We start from the raw sequence: 24,067 nt of genomic DNA, 5'->3' as shown, positions 1-24,067 counted from the left end.
CTACCAGAGGTTTTACTGGAGGCGCTGGAACGCAATCTGGAGATTTCTGGAGATTGGTGTCATAGATACCAAAAGAATGACGATTGTTCTCTCTTGAAACGCAAAATTTGTTTTCAATTTTAGTTAAAAAGATAAATAAAATTATAGCAATGTAATTTTCTTTACATTCAAGTTGTAAAATTATCAGTCAAATGTCCTTTGTTTACATTCGTGATTGTCACATGTGCGCCATAATTGTAGACCAGAGCCTCCAGAGAAATTTGGACCTCTCAACTCTCTGGAGGCTACTGGAGGTTTCTGGAGCTTTGGCGAGAGCTTTCTGGAGCTTTCTGGAGGCGCTGGAACGCTCTCTGGAGAATTCTAGAGCTTTCTGGAGCTTTCTGGAGGTTTCTGGAGGCGCTGGAACAGGCCCAATGTTGAAGGAATAGGAGTTTCCTATCCAGGTTCTTTCATCCATGGCATAGATATCTGAATGCCAATCGGAGTGATTCAGGAGGAAAAAACTTTGTGCTTGGTGAAGAATTTTCCCGCTATGCCTTGCTGCCAAATTATGTCACTCGTGCGCCGTTTTCCCTGACCCGTGTAAATGTTATATTTTTTCTTGTGGTGTCAGTGTGTGAATAAACGGTGCTTGCACGGTGCAACAAATTCTCGTGGAAAATTTTGATAAAATTGCTGTTATTCATGAATCAAGATATTAAACAGTAGCTCATCTGTCATTGAAAATATTCATAAACATCATTCATGTGAAAAGGTAATCATTTAATTTTAAATTGGAGTTTCCAGGCCCAGTGTCAGTGGTGTCGCTGGAGGTTAGAGAGGTTAGATCTAGATCGCTGAGCCAGCGATCACAATTCAAATTGCAATCGACCATTACAATCTAATTATTATCACATCATTATGCTTACTATGCCTTTAATTTTGTGTTATATCTACTGAACTCACCAGGTCAATAGCATGTCATGTCATCTACACCTGTTTTGCTTCAATTTGAAAAGGCACACTGTAATTTCAGACATGTGCCAATTGCCATTCAATTTAAATGAAATCTTTCAATTTCGCCTGTCCCGTAGCTCAGTTGATAGAGCATTGGACTCCCGGTAGTGAGAGCCCGGGTTCGAGACGCTCCGGCGCTCGATATTTGAGACTCCTGACGGGGATGGTCTGCGGTTGGTGGGAGCAGCCGCAGCCAGTTGAAGTCAGTTGAGTGGGACAGGCCGTGTCCGGCTTTGAAGGGCACGTTAAACTTTGGCATCTAAATTCTCCTGATGCCCGGAATTGCGCGATCGGACGGTAGTCGGTAGGGGTCGGGGTCTACGCAACAAGCTCTGCTTAGCGTGGGCTTCGGCTCTGTCAATCCGTCCATTCAAACATTCGAACTAAATTTAGAAAAAAAGTAGTGCATCTTTTTGAAATTGAACTCCTACTTTTTCAAACTGAAGGAAAAAGGTGTAGTCATCTTGGCTATTATGCAAGTAAATTTGTGATTTTTATTATTGGGTCTGTTCCAGTGGTAAATGTAAAATAAAAACCTCTGAGGCAGGATGAGCTTCGAGGAGAGCCATTCTAGAGGAGCCTCATAAACATTTCTGTGAGGAACTAAGCTGTTTTCAGGATGTAATGGGTGGTGTTGATGGTGTGTTAGCATTGACTGAGATTGAGATAAAATTTCTTTCAAATAAAAAGCAGATATATATGGAAAATTGCTAAAAATGAATATTGTCACCCTCAGTCCCCACCAGTCCCCACAATCATTTCCGTAATGCTCAATCTTGCAAATTAATTCAAGTTTGAATAATGTGCGTCATAATATGTCCATGCACTATGCAGATCCTCATCCAAAAATCCAACATTTGTTTGGGATGAGGGAGAAGGCAAATAGTGGTGGTGAGATGTGGAATGGGGATGAGCTTGGGGGAGTTTCGAGTAGTGACAAACAATTTTTTTTTAATGAGAGGAGGTTAGATGAGCCTGTTGATGATCAAGTTTGAGGAATCAATGGAACATACCTGTAGTTCTCCAATCTTTCCTAATTCCAGAATCTTCTTTTTTTGTTTTGTGTTGCTGCCACAGTGCAGTAGAAAATAAAGGTATTGATAGAAGTGCTGTCTTTCAGGAAAAGAATGATGAAATGTTACAATTAATTTAAAAATTAATGTTTTGATGGAAAGATAATGCATTGATTCTCTGTATGCATAGCAGATGAAAAATGACCAATGTTTTAACTTTTAACTAGCTTTGAGTATTCTGTGTTGGAAGGTGTTGGATGTTTGTCATGACTCATCGGCTGGGTAGGCTACCTGTGAGTTCTCTTGGCCCTGATCGGGGGCCGGCTAGTACTCTTGCCGGCGCTCATATGCGTGCTGGTTGCCCCGGCAACGGGCTATTGACCAATGAGAAGCGAGGAAAGTGCAACGTCACTGCGATTTTTCATATACCTGTGCCCCCCGTAGCGCACTTCTCATTGGTCAATAGCCCGTTGCCGGGGCAACGTGCACGTATGTGTGCGCGGGCTAGCGCGCTAGCCGGCCGCCGAACAGCGCTCTGCTGTCTGGTCTGCTCCACTGAAAGAACTGGGCCTTATAATTGTGCCCAAGGTTGAGGGGAATTGAACCACATCACTGCATACTTAGGCCTGAGAGGAAAATGATAAGATTCTCAACTGATAACCTATCAGTGCACCTGCAGTGATGGCCTGTGACTGTCAACCTGGTTTCTTACCTTGTTTTCTTCTGCAATGGTAGGTGTATGTAATGGTAGTCCACTTGAATGCTCTGTATGAGATTAAGTATCTTGCACAAACTTAAGCGATGTTATTATTAAAATGTGCCCAGCTCAGCATACCTACCCAAATACTAAATAGTAATCACAGCTGCAGATCATTTCCAACATAACACACTTTCTTCTTCAGACACCTTGTGTCTCTAGTCTCACCAGCCCTTCCCCACACTGCCCCAGGTTTCACAATGCCAGCGTAGCGTCCCACCGGCCCAGCGATGCCGCGCATCCGCTCGTCCAGCTCGGGCAGCGGCTATGAGGACCTGTCGTCTCTGGCGGGTAGCGTAGCGCCGGGCTCGCTGCTCAGCCAGGTGCGCGGCGTGCGGGATCCCGGCGATGAGCTCGAGATGACCGCATCCACCGCCGGCGTTGTGCCTGATGGTTAGTATCGCAGGGGAAGGGGTGGTAGAGGGCAGGGGTAGAGATTAGTGGCCAGTAAAATACTAGGGGAGGATATGACGGTTTCTTGTAGACCAAAGTTGAGATGGCTGGCCAACAAAATGTTTTGTAGCTGCTTAGGACGATACAATTATTGTTGGATGCGTATATTTTGAGGATTATTGTTCTTGGGTATGTTTTCAGACGTCATTTTTATGCTTATCCTTTGCTAATGATTTCGATGTCATTGCATTGTTTGGTGGTTGTTCGCATGTATTATTTTTCTCTACGTTTGTTTCAATCGTAATTGTCTTGTTGCGAGTGCCTCTATATACGCCCGATAGTTATCCCCGATGACATTCGAATGTGTTATGCTGAGCTCGATTCACATAACTTCCCCACTCCACTGGGCTGTGTACCTATCTGCCAACCTGTCTACTTTCGGCCCAATCAAGATTGATCACACAGTATAGCGCTGTTATATAAAGGTCTTAGGCGTCCTAACAGTTCTGCCGTTGCAATCGTCACTGGGGCCCCCGTTTCGCCCCACCATCGCTCGTCCACCGATCTAACTGCAACCCATCTCTCTCACAGACACGTTCACCGTGGACCAGGCGGTGAACGCCATCGGCTTCGGACGCTTCCAAGTGCGCCTCTCGCTCATCACGGGCCTCTGCTGGATGGCCGACTCGATGGAGATGATGATCCTCTCTATCCTGTCCCCGGCCGTCCAGTGCACGTGGCGCATATCCGAGTGGCGTCAGGCGTTCATCACCACTGTCGTCTTCCTCGGCATGATGCTCAGCTCGCCATTTTGGGGAAAATTCAGCGACAAGTACGGACGGAAAACGGTACGACTCGGGGTGACTGTGTAGAGTGAGGTCGAAAACAAGGATAGATAACCAGATCCTGGTCCGTGCAGAGAAATGACATTTTCTAAGCGAGTGCGCTGATAATTATTACAAAAGTATGTTTACGTACGCCGATCGAGCACATACCTATACCACGCAGGTAGCTCTTCGGTCTCGCATTTTGCTCAGTAGTATCCAACTCAGATGAGGCTATGCGGTATGAACTTCAATGAGTCGCCTGCCCAAACTGCTCATCTATTCCCCGTGCGTTGTGTTTTCGCCCTCTCACTCTCTTCCGTGTTTGAACAGACGCTGGTATTGTCCGGCTCGTTCTTGTTCTTCTATGGCTTCCTGTCAGCATTTGCGCCTACCTATGTCTGGCTGCTGCTGCTGCGGGGTCTGGTCGGCTTCTGCGTCGGAGCCATACCTCAGGCGTGAGTACCACCCTTGCCTTATTCTCGAAGAGAGGAGAATCTCTCGTTCCGCAAAGAGGACAGAATATGGGTCGTGGAGGATCACCCAGTGGGGCTTTTGTTTTATCCATTTTGGATTTGATGTGGCTTAAAATGTTTTTTTTTTTTTTAGCTGCATGTGTGAAGGAGGTTTGATTTTGTTTTTGTGTGGACTATTTGTTAGTTGTAAATAGATGTGTTTCGTATATTTCAGACAATTTTGTTCGTTTTGCCTGCATGCTTCTTGTTGAGCACATTCATGCTCGTGTATTTCCTTTACGAAGCACCCGATCACCGAATACGTTTTCAATTGTGTATCATAAGTTGGAGCACATTTTGCACGCTTTAGTGTTTTGGTCTGTTTTCAGTGTTACACTATACGCTGAGTACTTGCCCGTGAAGCAGCGAGGAAAGTGCGTTATTTTATTGGAGGTGAGTCAATACATTCTGTCCGGAAATACATTTGGAGGAAAGCTTGTTTCGATTTCCACTAGGCATTACTTGGGTGCAACTGCACCTGCTGTATCAGTTGTGCGAATGGCACTGATGAAGACTGTGATCGCAGTGTTTCGTGGGCGATGTTCTCTGGTTTAATATTTTATCGATGATACCCACGCAGCATTCTTGACAATCTGCGACCGATATCTCACAGGATATTTCCTTCCACTCGTCGAAATACATGTTGCGACGCTAGGAAATTTCCGTATGTCTAGTAATCACTGATGTACATATTTCCTATTTGATACTCATTAGACCCATCTCGTTTTTTTTTTAGTAGCGTCGTTAAATTTTTACTTCACAAGTCCTGAGTTGTAATATATTGCCGGGCCATACATCACTAATGGTTTCTTTGCAGAACTCTCGCTACTTATTATAGTTTAGCCCATCCAGCGCTAACAAAGCCCCCTATTCCGGTGTGTACGAGCAGTGTTTCTGGGCGCTGGGAGCCTGTATGGAGGTGCTGCTGGCCCTGTTTGTGATGCCCACACTGGGCTGGAAGTGGCTGCTGGGCCTCTCGTCACTGCCTCTACTGCTGTTCACCCTCATATGTCCGGTGAGTGGGTTCGGGTGGACAGGGTGGCCGTTTCGTATGACAACATCTGTAGAGGTAGCTATGGCAAAGGTTGCTACAAATATCATGCGCGGTCGGGCCAGGCAGTTTGCTGTGGTCTGTGGCAGCAGCTATAGCAGCAGCACACAAAATGCCATGTGCGGTCGGAGAGACAGACTGCGATAGTTTTCGGACATAGTCAATAGTCATTACAGTCAATGCCTCAAGGGGTCCGCCACTAACCCCTGTGACCTCATGTCTGCCAGTGACCCCTGTGACCTCCCCGTGTCTGCCAGTGGTATGACAGTAATCCCGCGATGACCCATCTATGACCCATATAATTCTATGACATAATATCTTTTACACCACAGTGGCTTCCGGAGAGCGCGCGGTTTCACGCGGCGAGCGGTCAGTCAGAGCGCGCGCTGAGCACCCTCAAACGGATGGCAGACGACAACGGCAAGCCGATGCTGCTCGGCCGGCTGATCGTAGATGACGTGAGCACAGTGCGGCGCGGAGCGCTCAGCGACCTGCTGGTGCCCGAGCTGCGCACCACCACACTGCTGCTCTGGTTCATATGGTGAGCGGGCGTCGGGTGGATATGGTGAGAGGGGTGCGAGGTTGACGATGGTGAGCGCGGCGCGGGGTTGATATGGTGACAGGACCGGCTTAGCGTTTTTTTTTTTTTTTTTTTTTTAAGCGACCGACAATTGTTACTGTTATTTCATGACACGTCTTTACATGACCTTCATGATATTATTTTTACGGCCTTTGTTTTTTTTTTCTCGTCAAATTGTACTTTCGGCATGAAACAAGTAGTTAACAACGCGAGGACGATATACTTTATCCAAACGATATATTATAATGTGCACCGGGATGTTTGGATCCAGCGTTGGTAGAGGGGTATTGTTCAAAGGCCCGATCTACCTAGCACGGCATAGCCGTTGCACCCCAATCCCATGCACGACATAGCCGTTGCACCCCATGCACGACATAGCCGTAGCACCCCATGTACGCCGAGAGCCTCCAGTCTGCAGCATACGGCTGTCTCGCCCATTATGCAGGATACGGCAGCATACTGTCGGCTATTTTTAACCTCTGAACCTTCCTTGAACCCGCCATCTCTTGAATTATACATCATGGTAGAGGTAGGCACTAGACAGATCCGCATCGAAACCGGTTGTGTATTTGCATGTGTGCACCGACGACTGGGAGAAGCACCAGCCTTGATGGAGGGGTGGTCGCGACATTATGCTAATTTTGTGCTGTCGCTAGCCGTCTGAAGTTGTAGGAAGTTACGTTGTCGTCTGAAGGCCGCCCTCTGCCGGCAGGTGGGCCAGCGCGTTCTGCTACTACGGCATCGTCCTGATGACCACGGAGCTGTTTGAACTATCCGAGGAAGATCTGTGCAGTGCGCCGCAGGGATGGGAGGGAGCCGAGGTGGGTAACCTCTTTTCTGTTTGGTACTTCCATTAGACACACGTGCCAATCTGGTGCTTTGTCATAGCTAAGTACCATAAGGTAACTCATTTCTGTGAACTATTTAAAGTAGCCGGGTAAGCTCACACAAGTTCTTACATTGCTCACCATTTTGGCGTCTGTTTTGTCAGTGCACACTGCACACTGCTGTCAGTATCGGTTCTTACCATTTGTCTCACTCACTGCAGGTATGTCAGGCGCCGTGTAAGCCGCTCACCATTCGTTTGTGCTCGCCATTTGTCATTTCTCACCGTTTGACGTCTGTCCGTGCTTACCATTTGTCTCACTCACTGCAGGTATGTCAGGCGTCGTGTAAGCCGCTCACCATTCGCTTGTGCTCACCATTTGTCATTTCTCACCGTTTGACGTCTGTCCGTGCTAACCATTTTGTCTCTCTCACTGCAGGTATGTCAGGCGCCGTGTAAGCCGCTCACTATTCGTTTGTGCTCGCCATTTGTCATTTCTCACCGTTTGACGTCTGTCCGTGCTTACCATTTGTCTCACTCACTGCAGGTATGTCAGGCGCCGTGTAAGCCGCTCACCATTCGTTTGTGCTCGCCATTTGTCATTTCTCACCGTTTGACGTCTGTCCGTGCTTACCATTTGTCTCACTCACTGCAGGTATGTCAGGCGTCGTGTAAGCCGCTCACCATTCGCCTGTGCTCACCATTTGTCATTTCTCACCGTTTGACGTCTGTCCGTGCTAACCATTTTGTCTCTCTCACTGCAGGTATGTCAGGCGTCTTGTAAGCCGCTCACCATTCGCTTGTGCTCACCATTTGTCATTTCTCACCGTTTGACGTCTGTCCGTGCTAACCATTTTGTCTCTCTCACTGCAGGTATGTCAGGCGTCTTGTAAGCCGCTCACCGTTCGTTTATGCTCACCATTTGCCATTTTTCACCGTTTGACGTCTGTCCGTGCTTACCATTTGTCTCTCTCACTGCAGGTATGTCAGGCGTCGTGTAAGCCACTCCAGCAGGAGGACTACATTGACCTGCTCTGGACCACACTGGCGGAGTTCCCAGGTACGGGTGCACACAGCTGCCGAGTCCTGCCGTCTTTTATGTGCTCGAGGCTGTGTGCTGTCAGTTGTACCGGTGCCATTATGGGATCTACTGCTAAAACAGTTGGATAGTTCTGTGTAAAACAAAGAAAAAGCATGACAAGTGTGAATGTTCTGCCTTCAGCTAATAAAGTTGAAGATGGGTGTACCATTTATATTGTTTTCGCGTCTCTAGGAATATTCTTCACGCTACTGATCATCGAGAAGTTCGGGCGAAAGAAAACGATGGCGACCGAGTTTTTCATCTACACTCTGGCCATCCTGACCCTGTTCTTCTGCGTAAAGAGGTGAGGACGGCTGGGTGAACTTGTTTTTGTTTTTGTTTATGTGATATTCATCACTCTAAGCAGCCAAGAAATGTTCATTTGTAATTGCTAGAAAGGTGTAATGCAATACCAATTATTTTCACGTTGTACCTGATCACGCATTTTTTTTTATAAGAAGTAAGAATTACCATCTCCCAACTGCTCTTTCACTGAATAACGATTTTTGACATCAATGTCATGATTTCAATTACCGTACCGTTTGCTCTAAACGGGTGCACGTCAGAATAGCTAGTGACATTTGAGCTAGTGACTTTTGAGCTAGTACAAAACAGCTAGTGCCTCAAAACAGCTAGTGACAAAACAGCTAGCGTTAAAATAGCTAGTGTTTTAAAACAGCTAGTGACAAGACAGCTAGCGTCAAAGTAGCTAGTGAAGCAAAAGAGCTAGTGCCTCGAAACAGCTAGTGACGAAACAGCTATCGTCAAAACAGCTATTTCGTTGGACCTCTGTTCCCTTCCCATTCACTTCGCTTCGAAAATGTAAGATATCTGTGACTGTAAATATGTATTTCCCGCGATATGCCATCTCAAACATTCAAAGTGATGTTGAAACCTACTCCCCGATTGAATTCTTCTTTGCTAACAATGCCTTCCTTGTGGCGTCTCAGTGGAGTGACTAATCTGGTATTCATGTCTATTGTCTCTGCACATGTTTTCTTTTGTTTTTGAACATCCTGGCCACTTTTGAATTTCACAAGATCAGATGCTTGAAGATTTTGTTCTTTTTGGATGGCGGTAAAAAATCTCATTAATGAGATTTTTACGATGAGTCAAACATGCCTTGAATTCCCCGGTGCCACGCTTCTAATTTGTGTTTGTCCTAGGGATCCCTCCTCTGTCCTACTTCTAACATTCCAAATAATTTTGTCAAACAACGGTGCTCTTCTGCTCCTACCCGTCGGGTCTCGTCGTCGGGAAAGAATCTAATGACTTGTCGGGAAAGAATCTATGATAGCTGCTCGCACTTGTACGCATCAGCTATTTTGCTTCATTGGTTATTTCGACGCTAGCGATTTTGTCACTAGCTATAATGAAGCACTAGCTGTTTTGCTCTACTAGCTATATTGACGCTAGCTGTTTTGTCACTAGCTGTTTTACATTACTAGCTATTTTAGCGTTAGCTGTTTTGTCACTAGCTGTTTTGAAGCACTAGCTCTTTTGTACTAGCTCAAAAGTCACTAGCTCAATAGTCACTAGCTGTTTTGACGTGGACCCGCTCTAAACACACCTTGCCTACTCTCGGATTGACCGATTCCCGTTCCGTTCACAGCCGTGCCGTGCTTACCGTAACTCTGTTCGTGTGTCGGGGGATGATCGCCGGCATGTTCCAAGCCGCCTACGTCTACACTCCGGAGGTATGGCGCCAGCTCGCTTGCAACAGATTGGTGGGCGTCACTTTGGTATCTGCGTGAAGCTACTGAGTTCGTTATATTGATCAGAAATCAGAAATTTTCATCACTTATTGTTTTATGTTTGATGACTTAGTTTTTTTCGTGAATCATATCAGTATTTGTGGTCATGATCGAACGAGGGTGAACTGAACACCTATAGTCCACTTTATTTCAAAAGGCGCACGGCCCGAAATTAGATTTTAGAATTGTCACGTGCAAAGTGGTGGTTTTGACAAAAATCAACGAACACCGGCTTGGCACGTTTCGAAATCAGACTGGTCCACTGGTCGGCTGGTCTCTGATTTGCGATAAAGTATGGACCGTGGTATGGACATAAGACCCATAATGAGGAACTGTGAATCGAAAATGCTTCCACACGGGGTCTAGCCATAGGCACTAAACAAATGATTAAAATGATCACGTGGATGACCTGTTTGCAGGCCTACAAAAATAACACACGGATTGACATTTTGTTTTAAATTTATTTCCTGGTAAAGTACAAAAAGAAACATGCGCCAGCATATCTGCCGACCTATTACAATACTGACCGATCGATTTCTGCATTGGGAAAAAGTCTGTGGAAGGAGTTTTTAAAAAGACGACCGAAGTTTCTACGTAGCATGCGAAAACACAATGTAAGACAACAATATAGAGCGTCACCAACTTCAGCGGTTGACACATGTTTTCCATGAGCCTGCCGTTCAGAATTCTGTCCCCCGACAGAATATATTAGCAAAAATCATTGTTCTGTCTTGATTGTTTAAAGATTTGCCGCTTGCTAGTTTCTCAAGTGATGGGCTGGCTGTGGAATCAAGGCTACTACAGGAGTGACGTTACATTAGCATGCAAAATTAACAGAATGGCTCAAATCTATGAATTTACAAACATTTTGAAACGTGACACAGAATATAAGCTCAACTGAACAACTCGTTCCGTAGCACTGCGGTTATCTTTCAAAAATGGCCGAGAAATTCATCTCGGCTTGCGTTATTTTCTAGCGTCCCGCACGTGCTAACTCCAAAATAATACTTCGGGCCATGAGCCTTTTGAAAAAAAATGGACTATAGTTTTACGTTGAAGTCTAGATTCAGTTGCAAACTTGTTAGTTTGTGTAAATCTCGGCCCCAGTCAGTACTTTGTGTCCTTTCCCCCGTGTGTTTGCGACTAGCCATCTAGCTTAGGTGTTTTCCCGCACCACCAGGTGTACCCGACCACGCTGCGGTCGATCGGCGTCGGCTCCTGCAGCGGCTTTGCCCGACTGGGCGCCATGCTGACCCCGCTCATAGCTCAGGTACGAGTCGTGTGACCTCAGAGTGTGGGTCGTGATTAACTCTCAGACTCAGTCGTTGCCCTGTGACCAGTTTTCCATCTAACTCACCCTAGCGTCGTCTTGTAATGGTCTTTGTCTAACTCATTCCTGGTTATTGCCCGATTAAGTTACCCGTTAACTACTAATCCGTGCCTAGTAATTTCACCTCCTATGTCGCCTCGTATAATTCGTGTTCCATTTTCTCCTACCTCCACTGATCCCCTCACAGTCAATCATCTATGTCTAACCCACCCTCTTTGCTCCTATGCGTAGTTTACCATCTTACCCACCCCGCTCCTGTGCACACTTTACCCCCTAACCCACTGGCCCGCTCCTATGCGCAATTTGCCCCTTACCCACCTGACCCCGCTCCTATGCGTAGTTTACACCCTAACCCGCCGACCCGCTCCCATGCACAGTTTACCCTCTTACCCACCGGCCGCGCCCCGCTCCCATGCACAGTTTACCCCCTGACCCACCGGCCCGCTCCTATGCGCAATTTACCCCTTACCCACCTGACCCCGCTACTATGCGTAGTTTACCCCCTAACCCGCCGACCCGCTCCTATGTCCAGTTTACCCTCTTACCCACCACCCCGCTCCTATGCGCAGTTTACCCTCTAACCCATCGGCCCGCTCCTGTGTGCAGTTCACCGCCTAACCCACCCTGCTACTATGCCCAGTTCACCCTCTAACCCACCGCCCCGCTCCTATGAGCAGTTTACCCTCTTAGCCACCCCGCTCCTATGCCCAGTTTACCCTCTAACCCTCCGCCCCGCTCCTACGCGCAGTTCACCCGCACCTCGGTGCGTTACACTGCCGTCACGTACAGCGCCACCTCCCTACTGGCCGGCCTGGCGGTCCTCTGTGTCAAACCGACCTCCAAGGTCATGCAGTAGGGTGGTCCGGAGCGGCTCCGTCCTACTCCGTGCCTACTCCTGAACCGACCTATCCTCTTCCCGACCACAGCTCCGGAACGGCAGGTAAATCTCCGTGGTGGAGACTGGTCAGGGCTTGGAATGAATGAAATGAACCTTTAAGCTGGATGGTATTTCAATGCCTACCATACGGATGGTCACTTTCATTGTAATGGTGAATGTTGATTCTATCCAATATCCATATTAAGTCATCTTCATCATCAAAAGTCTTCTAGTGATGGTTTGCATGATATGGCACTAAAATGTCAGAGATCATGGTGCCTGCATTTATTGTTGTGTTTATTGAAGTTGTACGAGTATTTTATTATATGCATACTTGACCGAAGGTGCACATCCCACCCGAACCCCACCATGGTGTGTGACCACCCTCTCTCGTCGCGGTCAGGTTCTCATCTACCGTTCTCCGTTCGCGTCCGTGATCGTGTACGCGTTCGTGGCGATGACCGCTGGCCTGGCGTGTCTGCTGCTGCCGATCGAGACGCGCGGCCGACCTCTGCAGAGCAGCCTCTCCACCGCCGAGTTCCAGTGAGTGCAGCTGTCTGGTCGCGGCAGACCCCTGCAGAGTAGCCTGTCCATCGCCGAGTTCCAGTGAGTGCGACTGTCTGGTCGCGGCTGACCCCTGCAGAGGAGCGTATCCAGCTCCGCGACTTGGTCGCGGCTGACCTCTGCAGAGGAGTCTGTCGAGCTCCGACCTACAGTGAGCACGACTGTCCACCAGCGGCGGACCCGGTCCACATTACGCGATTACACCCTTTTCGGTTCGGAACTGGAAGCGATAAACGGCTCGGCGGCGTCATGTCGGCCCGTGTGCTGTGAGGGAGTGGTAACATCGCCGAACGATAACCGAGCGAACCGTGCTTCCTGAGTGGAGCTGGAGTTTTGGTCCGGGCGGGGAATGTTGACAACGAATCTCGATATCGAACAAACGCTACGTGAGCTTGTATATTTAATCAACAGCGAGAACGTCTTGCGGTGAGTGTGCCTTGGAGCGTGAGTGCCGGATCACTTATGAAGTGAAATTGGTGTGGGAGCGTCTTTACGTAATGTTGATTTTTTAAATGTCTACGTCAGCTGTGTAAATTTCGATGAGACATCTTCAAATTAAGCCCACGGCCGCTGCAAAGCACGCACTTTTCTCTGAGAGGATTTAACAACATTAAGCAGGGTGTACTTACCAAAAAGTGCTTGTCTTTTTAAATGTAATATTATTATGTGATGAATCCATATTAGCTCCTCAGTACTTTCCATGCCCTGCTCCGCAGCTACTGAATGCATTCGTTGATGAGCGGGCGGCGACGGCGGAATCTGTACTGATGGACCCCATTACCGAGTCATTAGCAAGTCTTGTTTTGATTCCGACCAAAGGTCCACGAGCGGTCTCCTGTTGCGTGTTTGCTCAGCTCTTTTTTCGCAGTGAATGGCAGTTGAACTATCGCGCTTTCTTCACGTTGAACGCTGGGTTGGTGTGCGGTGTACGACTTGGCAGCTATTCTTGGTACCTGATATCACTCATCTTTCACGAGCAGTTAGATGGCACACTATTTTAAACAAAGTTGCTCAATTTTGTACTTATATTTTGTCCCCTTTGCACCTTTTGCGCAGTTTCTTTCGTCTGATTACTGCGTTGTTCTAATTATTTATAGTTTATTTTGTCGTTTGCTACAGTGTAAATGGTGCAGGCAATAAATTTATATGTCGTGAGCTTGTCATACTCTGCTCGATCGCTGCGAATTATTAGAAGCTTGCTTAATGTTTTTCTTCTTGTGAAGGGCAATCACCGACGGCACCAGCGGGCCGTCGTATACAACATCAATGATACAATGATACCCACTGAGACTTGATTTGACATTACGCGAAGACTGTGCATGGAAGGACCACCCAATACCCATCAACGTCTGCGCCCCCCCCCCCCCCCCCCTCTGGCGTCTTCGAGCACTGACTGGAGTCGCCATTGTGGCCGATTTCAAATAAGTTAATGAATTTTATATCCATTTATTTATTAAAGTATCAATACAATGCCAATGATCCGCTCGGGGATCTCAGTGCTCCCGATAAATGTTGCTGCTCTCGCTCAGGGAGGGTGTGGTAGGGGCTGCAGTTGCAGACTCCTCCTCACCACCAGACAGCACCGGCTGGAGCCGCCTGTGAGTGCGACGATAACTTATTTACAAGTGTCCTGCAGCGCAGAGTCGAGCAGTTCACGGTGTTGCTCCATGGTCCGTCGCATACGCTCGTCGGCCTGAGCGCACAGCCCCGCTATGGAGCGGACGAGCTGTTCATTGTCCTCCTCCATCCAACGGCGGAACTCCAGAGCCAGCGCGGCGTTCTCGGCCAACTTCTGCGATCTGGCGGGTGCGGGGTGGCACAAGTCAGCAGAGCACCATATAGGGGCAGGCAGAACTCCATTAGATGAGATGTAGAAATAACAAATGATCGGAGGAAGAACAAGATTCGATAAAATACCAGACGAAGATAATACGGATGGGGTGGCGTTGCAAAGCCCAACACCCCGAGAAAAATCTGATCTGATCTGAGAGCATAGGTCAGTTGCAAGCGCCTGCAGAAAGAGCGAGCAGTTGGAGCGGGACATCACATTTGTCCGATACAGGTCCGATCAGTGTCCCAAAATGTGGTGATTTGGGTGGGAAACTACATCCAAATAAAAATCATTTTTACTCTCATCTCTAATTTTTAAGAACAATTTTCCACTCCCAATTTTACCAACAAAAACTTTTGCATGGATGGTCTTTTTAAATCTTACATTTTACCACACTTGTACATAAATTTATGCCATTGATCCCTTTTCACTCTTTTTGGGCCTTATCTGACTGGCAATTTTCCACTCTTATCCCCATTTTTGGAGAGGAACTTCCCCTCTGACACCTAAGCCCAAACACAATTTTGGGACACTGGGTCCGATAACAAATAAGACTAAGGGAGTTGTAAATGTGAACAATAACCAGAGCACAGGACCCTGAGTTGGTTAGCTCACACATTATCACAACATGGGTCCAGGAATTAGATGGGTAGGTACTAGGTAATACACACATTCATGATTCAACCCAGTTATATCTCGGAGCTCTTTATGTTCTCCACTGTCCCAGCACAAATGCCGGGATCAAAATACCCTATGGTACCGCTACTGTCACTACACCCGTTCTATTCCATTCTATTCTGGCCTCTGGGTACTGCGCGGTGTATGTCGACGCGTCGGCGCTCCGTTCTCGCTGCCCGAGCACCCACCTCTGTGCCAGGCGCTTCTCGCGCTCTGCCGTCTCTTCTTTGAAGCGTTTGATGTCAGCCTCCAGCTGGGCGCGCCGTGCTCCCACGTCCAGCTGCTGCAGCTCGTGGTTGATGCGGCTCAGCTCTTCGTCCACCTGGCGCGGAAAGGGTAAAGTCAGAGGGGTAAGCTGGTCCGCTGGGAAAGCCGTGACATCACAGTTTGTGGACCACCGTGTGACCCTGGATCCTGGGGAAAGGAGGGGGGATGCAGCCGAGGCACCTTAACTTGGCTGTCAAGAGTCACAGCTCTGGACAGTGAAGTAGACACCGACCAACCAACAACTGTCTCTCAAAGTAATACCCTCGTCCACTGACATCATTTACCGCTCCGTCCAACCCACTCTTTCCTCTCGCTGTTACTCTGAGACCTTTTCCCTTTCTCGTCCAATCCCGGGCGAATCACCTACCTCTACGATGCGCGCGTCGAGCGCCGCATGCTGCTGCTGCAGCCGGCGTCTGTCTGCTGCATCCTCCTCTTCCAGCCGCTTCAGACGGCTGGAGGCGTGAAACTCCTCCTGCCGAGCCTGTTCCAGACGGCTGCGAGCCTCGCGCGCGTGACGCTCCTGCCGAGATAACGGGCCAGCGTCAGTTGGAGCCGGTGGTATTTGGTTGGGTTTGATGGCGAGCCTAACCTCTGAGGGGGTTATATGACGTGCGGTGGCATTTCAAAACATCGATGATAAATGACAATTTGATAAAAATGCACGCCACAGCCTTGTCAACAGGAGAAAGAGCAAGTTAATAAGTTAGGTGAAAGTTGCACCATAAAATCCCTTCATCCTGTCCCAGACTCCTTCGGCAACCTTAGCAGTCTGCCTGCACCCCTAAAAACCCATCGCTAGACACCAATCAGAGCTCAACTCAGTCTCCGGCGCCGTCCCCACCTGCTGCAGCAGCGTGCTGTTGAGTTTCTCCAGCTCCTGTCTGGCCGCCCGCTCCACGCCCTCCATGATGTGTCCGAACTCAGTCAGCTGCTTCAGCTGGTCCGACTCGGAGCCGGTCAGTCGCAGCTGGAGGGCCTCGCCTCCGGGCAGCTGCGACTGCAGCGGCGCCAGCTGCGAGTTGAGCCGGCGCACGGCCGCCTGTCGCTGAGACTGAGAGCGCGCGAACTCCATCTGTATCTCGCCGCTCTCCGTGGCCATCTGCCGACGGGACGGCAAGGTCAGTGGGCTGAGCCGGCGGGGAGGTGATACCGGCAGTTGTGGCAGCAACTGTGCGGGGCCTGCGACAGCGGGACAAACTGTCTGTTGGATGCAGTTCGCCAGACAGTTTGTCCGGCGAACTGTCTGGCGCAAGAGCACAAACTGATGTTCGCGAGCGGTTAAAGAGGAACACCGATACATGACGTAAGAAGCTGAACAGATATCCATCCAGTGACTCACCTGTTCGATTTCTTCCTTGACATCGTCGATTTGTTTGCAGATCTCCGAGCGCTGCTGCGCGATCTTGGCCACATCTTCAGCAGACATTTGCTGCTGGCTGATCTCCACTTTGAGCGCGTCTAGCTGTTCACGTTTCAGCTGTCGGATAGGAGGGAGAAGATGTCAGTGGGGCTGTCGGGAGGGAGCGGGAGCGGGAGCGGGAGCGGGAGCGGGAGAGGGAGAGGGAGAGGGAGAGGGAGAAGGAGAGAGAGAGAGAGAGAGAGAGAGAGAGAGAGAGAGAGAGAGAGAGAGAGAGAGAGAGAGAGAGAGAGAGAGAGAGAGAGAGAGAGAGAGAGAGAGAGAGAGAGAGAGAGAGAGAGAGAGAGAGAGAGAGAGAGAGAGAGAGAGAGAGAGAGAGAGAGAGAGAGAGAGAGAGAGAGAGAGAGAGAGAACATCAGAGGGAGAGATATGGTGGAATCGCGGAAGATTACGGCAACGGGCCAGGGGACGCAGTGTTCTAAAATTGGATTTTGGTTGGGTGTGCCGATGAAGAAACAAAAATCCTTGGATGAGAAAAAGGGAAGTAAATAACTGGAGTATTTTTGCAAAATGGTGTGATGCCAATCTTTATGCCAACTGATAAACCAGGATTTCATGTCAGGATCTTGACATGGTGTGAAACAAAAGGATGAGGGTGCATCAACTCAAGTGATATGTAAACTGGCTGTTGGGAATACACGAAACATTTTTCAGAGATGAAGTAAGGTCGGTCATTCATATTTTAGGGATGAAAGTATTTTCCCCATTAGGTGTGACTTGCCACCAAAAAGTCTGAAAAATGGAACACTGAGGGGACGACTGAATATAAGGAAAGAAATGGAGGGGCTGTGGCCGTGACTAGAGGAGATGACTAAGAACAATAACAAAAACGAGCACAGGGGAACAAAACAAGTCACTGTAAGAACAAAATGCAGCTTGCCCTGAAAGTGCATACTAGTCAAAGACAATTAATGTCGATGAGGCTTTACGCTCAATACAACGAAAAATGCGTGACTGTTTCTCAAAAACGTTCGAGCCTGACTTGAAGGTTAGTTCACACATCTAAGACGTCGTCTGATCAGGCGCCCCAATCTGGTCCGTCGCGTCAGCACATCTCATACCCCTCGCCCACCGATCGTCCCCGCTGCGAGCCGTCGTGTCCCACCTCTGCGAGTCGGACGCGCTCCTGAGCGTCCTTCTGCAGCCACTCGAGCTGTTTGAGCCGCTCGGCCTGCTGCTCGCGCCGGCCGGCCACGTACTCGGACAGACGTCGGGCGTCCGTGTCGGCCGCCGCCTGGCGCTCCACCAGCTCGTCCAGCTGCTCCTGCAGGCGCGCCAGGTCGGGACGCTCCTGCCGCAGACGCTGTGGGACCGCACGACGGTCAGCTGGTGATCCAGGGAGACGGTATACAAACACCAGGCAGAGGCTTAATGCAAACTTAACACCATGTTAAAAGCAGGTATTCGAATGACACTTATTTTTTTCAAGCTTACGATAGGGAAACGTTTCATCTCTGCAGTCGCCTACCTTGCTTGTGATTTAATCGCCGGGGCCAATAAACTTTTACTCTACACTGACTTCCCACTTCAGTGCGTTTAGACATGTGAAACCTACCCTGGTTCCCCTTACCATGACACTCACAGTCACCAGTCCCCACACTTCACATCCAAGCGCACAAACCTGGTTTTCAGTCTCGATCCTACGCAGCTCTGCCGGGTCCGTGGTACGCAGAGAGGTGAGAGCCTCGAACAGCTCCTGGGCATCCTCTTCCACGGGGCGCTCCTGGTTGGTGAGGAAGCGGTCGTACGCCTGCAGACTGTGTTTGAGGAGGACGTGCGAACGCTGGTCCGTCTCCGGAAAACCTGTCGAGAGCGAGAAAAAATGTTGGTAGGCGCCTAGTTAACCATTATCTAGTGATGAGTTGGTTGGTGCAGCAGCTAATGGGTTGCATTTCAAGAGAAATATAGATGCTATATCAAGGACTTTCGAAAACAATGCAAAACAAAAATACGCACCGACATATTACAAACGAGGAAAGATTATGATTCTTTGGTTTTAGGGGACTACCTTCCGCGCACCATTAGGGTCATCAGCGCTCACTCAAATTACTAGAAAAAGATGACACTCTAGACAGCTTAACCCTCGCCCGTAAACGGCGATCTGCCACCTTCGCCCATGCAGGGGGGGGGTTGGTGCGACCCCCCCCCCTTGGCGTTTGAAAACGGAGCGTCGTAGAGCTTAGCGGAAAAGACCAACGGATTGCTCTCGCCGAGATCTCGCGATTGGTGGTATATTTTTTGGTCCTAGGTCAACATTTGACCTACTTTTGACCGGTCAAAGGTCAAATTTTCGGAAAAATAGACTTTTTTCAACTTTCGGCGGCGATTGCGGCAAAACGGTGGGAGATATCGACTTGAAACCTTCACTATCGTGTTCCTTGATCAATTCTCTATCGTTTGGTATGTATTTCGTTTCCCTAGCTCTAAAAATGGCGCGTTGGGAGCGCCGGAAGTCGGCAAGGTCACAGTCGGCGGCAGAAATTCGAAAAATCAAAATTTAAATTTTTGAAATCTGATTGTATTTTTGGATTTGAGAGGTCAATTTGCTCCCTATAGAAGCTAATATTGCTGCATATTCCCATTGAGGTGACAAGAATTAGCAAAATAGTGGTTCGGGCGCTTTTCAAAAATAGTACCGGACGCTGTTCCTCTTGTGACGTCATAGCTCCGTGACCTGACCTGACCCGGTCAAGTTTCTTATACCATATGATAGCCAATACTTGCCCCAACATGCATGGGAAGTTTCATCACGATCCATCAACCGATCTCCGTACCACCGGCAGGAAACCTCGGGCGTTGGCACTCAGTTTGTGAAAATCCGGCCGGAGGCTGTTCCCTTTGTGACGTCATAACTCCGTGACCTGACGTGACCCGGTCAAATTTTTTTCATCAAAAGATGCGCAAGGCTTGCCCCATAAGGTACCCAAAATTTGGCGGCGCTGCGCGCCGCCGTTTTTGCACTATTTCCGAAAAACCTCAGGGGGGGGGGTTGCACCAACCCCCCCCCTACATGGGCGAGGGTTAAACTGCTAGACTCAGCGGAATCGCTCCATTTCATGGCACCACCGACTGAGAACCAGCCGAGTCGGCGCGCCTACCGTCTTTATCGACTGTGGGAAGCAGCATCAGCAGTGGATCGGTGTCGTCACCAGGCGGTCCGAAGGCGAGGTTCACCACGTCCGCCATCCAGTCGAGCACGGCCACCAGAGCCGGCCAGCTGTGCATGCATCCGATCGTGATCAGGTGCGACTTCGTGATCTGACCGGGGTAGCCAAGCATCTTCATTTTTGCCAGCACCTGTAACAGGCCGGGGCGAATGGTTTAACTTGAAATAGGGAAGGTCATTGGTGAAGGTGAGCGATGATTGCGCCGTGGGATGAAGAACTGTGACGCTCGTAGCTGGTGAGGTTTAGTGTTACGTTGAGTTCGTTATAGGCGCGTTGACGACAGGGTCATTTACAACCCGAGCTGGGAAGCCCGTAAATATTCAGGTTTTCCGGCGCTCGTCTGCAATTACGCAGGTAATATTCGAGTTCCAGCCTCTAGCAGTAGCATACATTTAGTATGTACCTGATAAAGATATAAATGCATCAAAAATATTGCAAAACGCACTAACCACTTCATCCCTTTTCTTCTGTGCAAGAGTGAAGCCAGGATGCAAAAATCCGTATATGAAGGCGAATATGTCATCGAATTCTCTGCCGGTGCACTTGACGAGGTCCTTGTAGGTGACGGGCGGCCGGTTCTCGGTGAAGCCGCGGTCGGCCAAGAACTGCACCACCCGGTGGGTGGCCGGCTGCCAGTAGGACCTGTCCGAGACGGGCCGCGGGTCGGCACGCCGCTGCTGACTGGCGCCGATCCCCGAGCCGCGGCTCAGCCGGCGCTGAGAGTCCACGCTCAGGCGGCTCGGCTGAGCCACCTTGCTCGCGGTGGCGGCCGACGCGGCCGGCGCGCGGTGCGCAGCCTGTGGCGTGAACGCGTTCAGTCGCGGCGCCGCCAACGTGAGACGAGAGCGCGCCGAAGGGCCTGGCGGACACGGGAGCGGGTCAGCGGGCAGCTCATCGGGGTTTGAGCACACACCGCAAGCAAAACATGCGTCAAGAATGTGTAATGTTTATGACATCTCATTGCCAACAACGCAGCTGCATGTCAAAGTGTGAAACGTGTTAGAATTATCATTTTAGTATTGGTCCCGGAGAATAAAATCTGACCGGAAAATAACCAGCTGACCAGCTGCAAGAGAAAGCTGCCCATCTTCACCAAAGACATCGTTGTAGCTAGTTTCCTTCTCATTCCACAGTCGCCAGTCGCTAGTGGTTTGGACTTCAGCTGCACCTCACCTGCCACTGAGCGCTGTGCACGCGGCCCGGTGCTGGCCGCGCCTCCGCGCGCGGCCGAAGCCGTGGACGGCCGGGGCAGGTAGCTCTTGACCGAGCTGCCGGGCGCGGCGGCAGGAGCGCGGCTTGGCTTCACCGCCGACTTGACGGCCGAGTCAGAGACCCGGCGCGGCGCCATCGACGAGCGCCGCCGGCTTTCCGTCGACGCGCGCATTATGCTGGAGATGAAACACAGTCTTGTCATGCATAGTCTCTCTTGAAAGTACCGCGACTGAGGGGAGGGCGCCACCTGCCCCAGCCGCGGCTGAGCGGAAGAATTTTATTTAAGAGCCACTGGTAGCACTGATCAAAGCCTGACACGCGATGGCAGACAGCGCGACGGGACGAGGGGAGTGGTTGCGGAGGGATAGGGGAGGAGGGGGCGGTCGCCGTCCGGTAACTTGTGATGGGAGTAAGCATGTGGTCAACGGAAGCCACCCTACTCGCAGAGGATTTGTTGAGATCTGTTTCATTACAAAGCTAAAAATTTGACCCGTCATCGGCACGACTACCACCGGTTTTGGGTATAATCCAGAAACCCGTGCGCGAATATGAAAAAAGCTTCAGTTGCACTCGGTAACAGAATGCATCCGTGGTTGCAGGTGCATCCGCTAGCGGTTTCCAAAAAAAAAGATATATATATATCTGCTCCCTAGCGGCTAGCCACTTAGTTTATTTACAAGGTCAAACAGTGATTGGCAAATATGGCGGATTGAAACAGTCACGCAAAAAATGTAAGCACCACCATGGTTTAAAATGTCATTATTTTTATTATTTTGTATATGGTTTTCCAATTGTGGTTACATTATCTAGATAGGCAAGTTGCACATTTCAATCATGTATTAATGTATTGAATGCTGGGCACACATCTGAAACAGAGACACACAGGTATATCAGCGTTATGCCTGTCTACATCTGAAACAGAGACACACAGGTATATCAGCGTTATGCCTGTCTATTATCATTTTAATATTAAACATCTTTATTTATTGCAATGAAATTAAATCTTATAACAATTTTCTTTCAAAATACTGATCCATTTATGGAATGGCCAGCTGATTGTGATCCCCAGAACCTGCAGAAATGCTGTTTTTCTATCGCCATTTTCGAGTGAATTCATCGAATTCAAGCGAATCGAGTTATTCTTAGACGTGGAAAATGGAAGCCTTTTCTCCCCGATAAGTGGACAAGATACCCCAAGGGTACCGGCAGGTTATAATGTTTTCCACCCGTAGTAGCGAGGGCTGCATTTATGCCCATATGGTCATCAAGTCCATTTATTGACCGATTCATTTTTGGATCTTCGCCTCGTAGTTTCCCCAACTGACAAGCATTATTGACAGCCAAAGCTGTTTATACCTAAACTGTATCAGCCCAGGCTCAAGCACATAAACTAGCTCAAAGCAAAATGAATGAATGGATGATTGAATAAATCAATGCTTTTGTCCACGACGGACGACCCCATTTCGGTATACACTTACCCCGATTGGGATAAATTACACTGAAGGTTGCACTGAAGCACACTGAAGGAAGACTTGTAAGTGATCCATGCACTCAACTTGAACTATCTCAATCTATTCTGTAAGAATCTTTGTAGATGTTGTTGTTGTTGTTGGAATAGGACGCGTAGGAGAATCTGGGAGAATCGTAAGAATCGGTAAAAATCGAGCGCGAATTGTTTGAATTCATTTGTAACGCTTGCGTTACATATGTAGCCGTACAAGGCCTTGGTAAATACTACAAATATTGGACTACACTACTTGACTGCCACCCTTGTAGCCATCCCATTAATCAGCAATTACTGAGCCGATTGGGACGAACTAAGCACCATTTGAAACAAAAGATACAGTTTTATTAGCCATTTTGAATGTCGTGACCTCAAACGAACTTTGGTAAACTCCAAAAGTCAGCATGACGTTTTCGCCGATTGCAGCCATTCTATAATGATAACCCTCGCCGGCCGGCCGAAGGGGGCGGGTGCCGCACCCCCATCCCCCATAGGGTTTTTTTTTCGCAATAGCTCCGAACACGCCGGCGATAGAGAGATGAAAGTTGGCACAACTGACCTTTGATCCAAGCCGCATCTTGTGACATCAACCGAATTTTCAGGTTAGGTCAGGTCACTGACCTATTATGACGTCATAAGTGAACCTCTGTACAGTCTTCGATGTCGCAACTTCGCAGCGCCCACAGTGCCAGAGGAGCTTTCACAGGGAGATAAAACTTGCAGGATGTAGTACAGTATCCTCCAGAGGTCTCACAACTTGTAGGGGAGAGAGGTCATATTGCGCCAAGGATATCGGCCTATTGCGGCTAAAGTTGACCATCTGTCATGCTTGATGATATCTCAAATTGTACCTCAGTTATTTCAGCATCAAATTACAACTCCTAATTTGTATCACACCCATAAAAATTAACAAGAGAAAAGTTTTCCGACACACCTGCAAAGGGCGCATTTACGGACTACCCCATCAAAAAGCGTCCATGCCTCTCATGTAAAAGCGCCCTATTAAAAACAACGGTTTGCCACCTAACTAAGTAGCCTATTTGAACGTGTCAGCCCATTAACCATTTATGCTGTGAAGGCTAAGGTAATGATAAGGTGAGCGCTCTAACCCGCGCCCCAGTGGCGATCTCAGCCAACTTCGCCCTAGTGGGGGGGGGGGGGGGGGGCATATGTTACCACCTACCTCTAACTCAAAAACTAAGAGGGCTAGGAAGACGCGGTAAAAAGCAGTCGATAGCTCTCAATGCGTACGTTTGAAAGTATATCGGTCATTTTTCACCTTAGAGCAATATTGGGGTCACCAGAGGTCATCAAAGGTCAAAATTTGCCAATTGTCATTATATTTTTCAGAAAACATGCCGCTATCTCAGGAACTATGGTAGCTAGAAAAACGCATGGAAAAGCAATCGATAGCTTTTGAACTCTTC

General features: G+C 48.8%; 2 protein-coding genes across 4 annotated transcripts; one reads left to right on the top strand and one right to left on the bottom strand.

The window, feature by feature from the left end:
• Positions 1–401: 401 nt before the first annotated feature.
• On the top strand, positions 402–13,716 carry LOC122372510 (synaptic vesicle 2-related protein-like). 3 transcript variants are annotated; one of them, XR_006254884.1, is made up of 14 exons: positions 402–754; positions 2,959–3,159; positions 3,751–4,007; positions 4,317–4,441; positions 4,828–4,891; positions 5,388–5,513; positions 5,882–6,090; positions 6,842–6,950; positions 7,937–8,015; positions 8,229–8,340; positions 9,649–9,733; positions 10,971–11,060; positions 11,869–12,060; positions 12,401–13,716. XR_006254884.1 is itself a non-coding variant. In XM_043349741.1 (13 exons), the coding sequence occupies exons 2-13, from the start codon at positions 2,997–2,999 to the stop codon at positions 12,542–12,544; spliced, it is 1,563 nt and encodes a 520-aa protein (XP_043205676.1). In that variant the 5' UTR covers positions 528–754; positions 2,959–2,996; the 3' UTR covers positions 12,545–13,716. The 3 variants fall into 3 exon arrangements, 2 of the variants coding, with proteins under 2 accessions (XP_043205676.1, XP_043205677.1); XM_043349741.1 differs by lacking the exon at positions 11,869–12,060 and having other exon boundaries at positions 528–754; XM_043349742.1 differs by lacking the exons at positions 402–754; positions 11,869–12,060 and adding an exon at positions 2,284–2,302.
• A 275-nt stretch (positions 13,717–13,991) lies between these two features.
• On the bottom strand, positions 13,992–22,840 carry LOC122372506 (kinetochore protein NDC80 homolog). Its single transcript, XM_043349735.1, has 11 exons — positions 22,615–22,840; positions 21,098–21,312; positions 20,374–20,783; positions 19,856–20,054; positions 18,379–18,560; positions 17,863–18,060; positions 16,680–16,817; positions 16,182–16,439; positions 15,705–15,860; positions 15,259–15,392; positions 13,992–14,360 (listed from the first exon to the last, which is right to left on the bottom strand). Exons 2-11 carry the CDS (start codon positions 21,306–21,308, stop codon positions 14,177–14,179), a joined length of 2,070 nt encoding a protein of 689 aa, XP_043205670.1. The 5' UTR covers positions 21,309–21,312; positions 22,615–22,840; the 3' UTR covers positions 13,992–14,176.
• Positions 22,841–24,067: the final 1,227 nt, after the last annotated feature.

Source organism: Amphibalanus amphitrite, unplaced genomic scaffold (genome assembly GCF_019059575.1).
Source record: "Amphibalanus amphitrite isolate SeventyFive unplaced genomic scaffold, NRLGWU_Aamphi_draft 001367F_arrow, whole genome shotgun sequence".
NCBI lineage: Eukaryota > Metazoa > Arthropoda > Thecostraca > Balanomorpha > Balanidae > Amphibalanus > Amphibalanus amphitrite.
Note: the sequence above shows the minus strand (reverse complement) of the source record. Positions and strands in the feature narration are given on the sequence as shown.

Coding starts and splice junctions, on each gene's coding strand:
- LOC122372506 (XM_043349735.1), bottom strand. CDS start 21,308: ATGCGCGCGTCGACGGAAAGCCGGCGGCGCTCGTCGATGGCGCCGCGC. Junction 15,393..15,704: donor TCGACGCGCGCATCGTAGAG/GTAGGTGATTCG, acceptor TTTCCGCGCCAG/GTGGACGAAGAGCTGAGCCG. Junction 14,361..15,258: donor GAGAAGCGCCTGGCACAGAG/GTGGGTGCTCGG, acceptor CGCACCCGCCAG/ATCGCAGAAGTTGGCCGAGA.
- LOC122372510 (XM_043349741.1), top strand. CDS start 2,997: ATGCCGCGCATCCGCTCGTCCAGCTCGGGCAGCGGCTATGAGGACCTG. Junction 4,442..4,827: donor GTCGGAGCCATACCTCAGGC/GTGAGTACCACC, acceptor GTCTGTTTTCAG/TGTTACACTATACGCTGAGT. Junction 9,734..10,970: donor CCTACGTCTACACTCCGGAG/GTATGGCGCCAG, acceptor CCGCACCACCAG/GTGTACCCGACCACGCTGCG.